The sequence below is a fragment of the Merops nubicus genome, unplaced genomic scaffold, assembly GCF_000691845.1.
Source record: "Merops nubicus isolate BGI_N331 unplaced genomic scaffold, ASM69184v1 scaffold8655, whole genome shotgun sequence".
NCBI lineage: Eukaryota > Metazoa > Chordata > Aves > Coraciiformes > Meropidae > Merops > Merops nubicus.
Window position 1 is genome coordinate 94,345 of NW_008610285.1, and position 3,211 is coordinate 97,555.

The 3,211-nt window shown below is 35.9% G+C and overlaps 1 protein-coding gene across 1 annotated transcript in view; it reads left to right on the forward strand.

The window, feature by feature from the left end:
* Positions 1-1,486, forward strand: part of LOC103773495 (serine/threonine-protein kinase D1-like) — a 63,335-nt gene extending 61,849 nt beyond the window's left edge. The window contains 2 exon segments of the mRNA XM_008940865.1: positions 284-369; positions 833-1,486. Of these exon segments, the coding sequence (XP_008939113.1) occupies positions 284-369; positions 833-1,051 (305 nt within the window). The 3' untranslated portion in view covers positions 1,052-1,486.
* Positions 1,487-3,211: the final 1,725 nt, after the last annotated feature.

Here is a 3,211-nt window from a genome sequence, read left to right on the forward strand (position 1 = left end):
GTGAAAATTATCCTCAGTCATTGCTGTTTGCCTGCAAATGAACAGGTAGAGTTAGAAGATACGCCAGCTAGCAGGCAACTCTTTAGTAAAACTGTTGTAATCCCATTAGGAAGGGTTGCATGGATGCTTCCAGGGACATCAACAGTGAGTGCAGTTTCTGCAAAGATGGAGTAAGAAGGGTTAACTGTCCCTCCTTAACATGTCTGTCTGTCTCTCTTTTTGCACATGCTAGCTGAAACAAATATATTTAAACTGATATTTTTCTAATATTACTCTTTTTCAGCTATTGATCTCATAAATAATTTGTTGCAAGTGAAAATGCGAAAGCGCTACAGTGTGGACAAAACATTAAGCCACCCGTGGTTACAGGTATTGCTACAAATCCCATATTTTTCTTATGCATTTAGGCTCTAAGTATATAACAAATGTATATAACAAATTTTAAGCTTTAAGCACAGTAGAAGTTAAGCAAATCTACAAACCTGAAGAAGGTCCTGAGAACCTCATACTCCTTCACCAATTTACCTACAGCTTCTCATTAATTTCTGAAATGTTAGATTCCAATACTAAAGTCTCTCACATTTTCAAAATACACTACAAAAATATTTTATCTCATTTAATAAAATTAACTTACCAAACAATCATCTAGAGATAAGCCTATCTCTATAGGCATTTTTCACATTTACTAATGATACGATTTTTTCAGTCTGCAGCAATAGGGATGCGTGACAATTAGATTGCCAAGTTAATTGCACTTTGCAAATTATTGGTAGTAATGGGGAATGTCATTCATTTCAGGAAATTCAAAACGAATACTGTTATTCTGTTTCAGGACTATCAAACCTGGTTAGATTTAAGGGAACTTGAATGTAAAATGGGGGAACGCTACATCACTCATGAAAGTGATGACTCCCGATGGGAGCTGTATTCAGAAGAGCATGGATTGCAGTATCCAGCACACCTTATCAGCCCAAGTGCTAACCATCATGAAAACACCAAGCTAGAAGAAACAGAAATGAAAGCCCTCAGTGAGCGTGTCAGCATCCTTTAAGTTACATCCCCTATAATCTGTCAAAACACTGTGGAATTAATAAATACATACGGTCAAGTTTAACGTTTGCCTTGCAGAACTGCCATTATTTTCTATCAGATGGGAACAAAGCTGTTATGCTGTTACACTGTTGATGTATCTGAGCTGCCAAGACAAATCAACAGAAACATTTTTGTGTGACCAACTGTGTTGTATTTACAAAAGTTCCCAGAAACACTAAACTTGTTATTGTGAATGATTCATGTTGTATTTAGTGTATTAAAACCTGTCTCCACGGTGCCTTTGCAAACTAGTGTTTTTCTTACTTGATCCTCATTTTGGTAAGAGAGAACTTTCCCATGAAGATCTGGGTGGCTTTTGTGCATCGTTAGTATTGTAATTGTAAGCAAACTCTTGAAGAGTAGATTATAACTGCTGTTCTGTGAACAACTTCTACCACTTGGATAAAAGCTTTATTTAGTGTCAAAAAAAAAAATAGTAAAGACAAAAAATTAGTTGCATAGCACTGTACAGTTTTAAATCGGATACCCTGTGTGTGGTTGCATGTATGGATACACACACACAGTATAACTTGCTCTTAAGCCTAAATGCCTTAGTAATGTAAACTGCAGCATATATTGGTTGTATTTCCCCTTTTCTTAAAATATTCTTATGTAATATGAATATTCTCTACTATGTACATTCAGAAAATAAATAACTTGTTGACTTTGTGTATGTTTTCAATAAAAGTCTTGTTAAAATAGGTCTATATGATTAATCTTTCTATTTAAAATATCCCTGAAATGCCTTCGGAAGTAGGTGGGGAAGTTGAGGACACATTAATGGAAATCTAGTTTTAGAGAACTGTGCTGCTTCTGCTTTTCCACAGAGTTCCATTGAACTGATAAGGTAATAAGGATCTCTCCTGCTGTCATTCCTCTGAAAACTTTAAAGATGTTAATTTTAATTTCTAACAATTATATACTTTTCCAACACTAACCCATTCAACTTTAACTGTGAGAGAGGTTCAGGCTGCACTGTAAAACGTGTGCCAGAGTAACTCAGTGGCAGGCTAAGAATTATTCTGTGCCACAGGCTTGCTCTATAAAAAACAGGTGATATGCAGATATTGAAGACTGAGGTTAAAAGGGAAAAGATATATGGGATGAGAGGCAGAAGTATTCAATGACACGAGATAGTAACCACATATGACAAACATCTACTGATCAAAGCTTAGCTTTGTATTACAATCATAAGCTTTCCAGTACATAAATCCATTCTTTCCTTGAAGATCTTTTTCCAGAGGAATTTATGCCATATACATAGCACAGTCAAAGCCAGCAGAATTTCTTAGGTATTTTGCACATCTACTGCACAGACAGTGTGTAGTGTAGAAGAAATGAAGAAGACGCATTTTTATTTGAACAGAAAAAAAACCCATATGTTTTATAGAAAATTAAGAAGCATTGTGAAAATTCTTCTCCCTCTTCCCTGCCTCTTACCCCTACTCCCACTGCCAAAAAGCATTCCACTTCAGCTGGACCCTGAAGGAAGCTCTCTGATAAGACTGTCCGTATAACATGTTCTGAAACGGGTCTGACTGGGCAGAGTTTGTGTGTGTTGACTATTCTGCCATGCCATAATGTCTGTCTTTTCAGGCAGGGCATTTCTACATTCCTAATAATCAAAAATACTCAGGGTGATTATCAAATTTCTGTCAGTAAAAGTGTGTGTGTATTCAAAGCAAGTCCACTTAAAGGAGTAGTGGTAGACACATACATGTAAAGATTAATTCTATTCTTAATTACTCCAGGAGTCAACCTGAATTAACTTTTCTAAAAGGAAACTGGTTGAAATTATTAGAGTCATACAGACTTTGTTCAGGTGCTGGTACCATGACTGTTCTTAAGGAGACATGACCTCACAGAAGTGCCTTAATTTTGTCATCTCATTCCTCTATGTTAACCAGTAACAAAGATTTAAAGCTTTGCTTTCATATTGATAAATTTGAGTGAGTCAGAATTTTATTAGTGGGTTGGTACACTAACTGTAAATAAAACCAAGGTATGCAAAGCTAATTTTCAACAACACAAGTTAAATTCTCAAAAGTATCAAATAGCAACTGGCACTCTGCCCTCAAGCATAGACACTAATCAGGAGATCAAAAGAAAATGCAGCTTG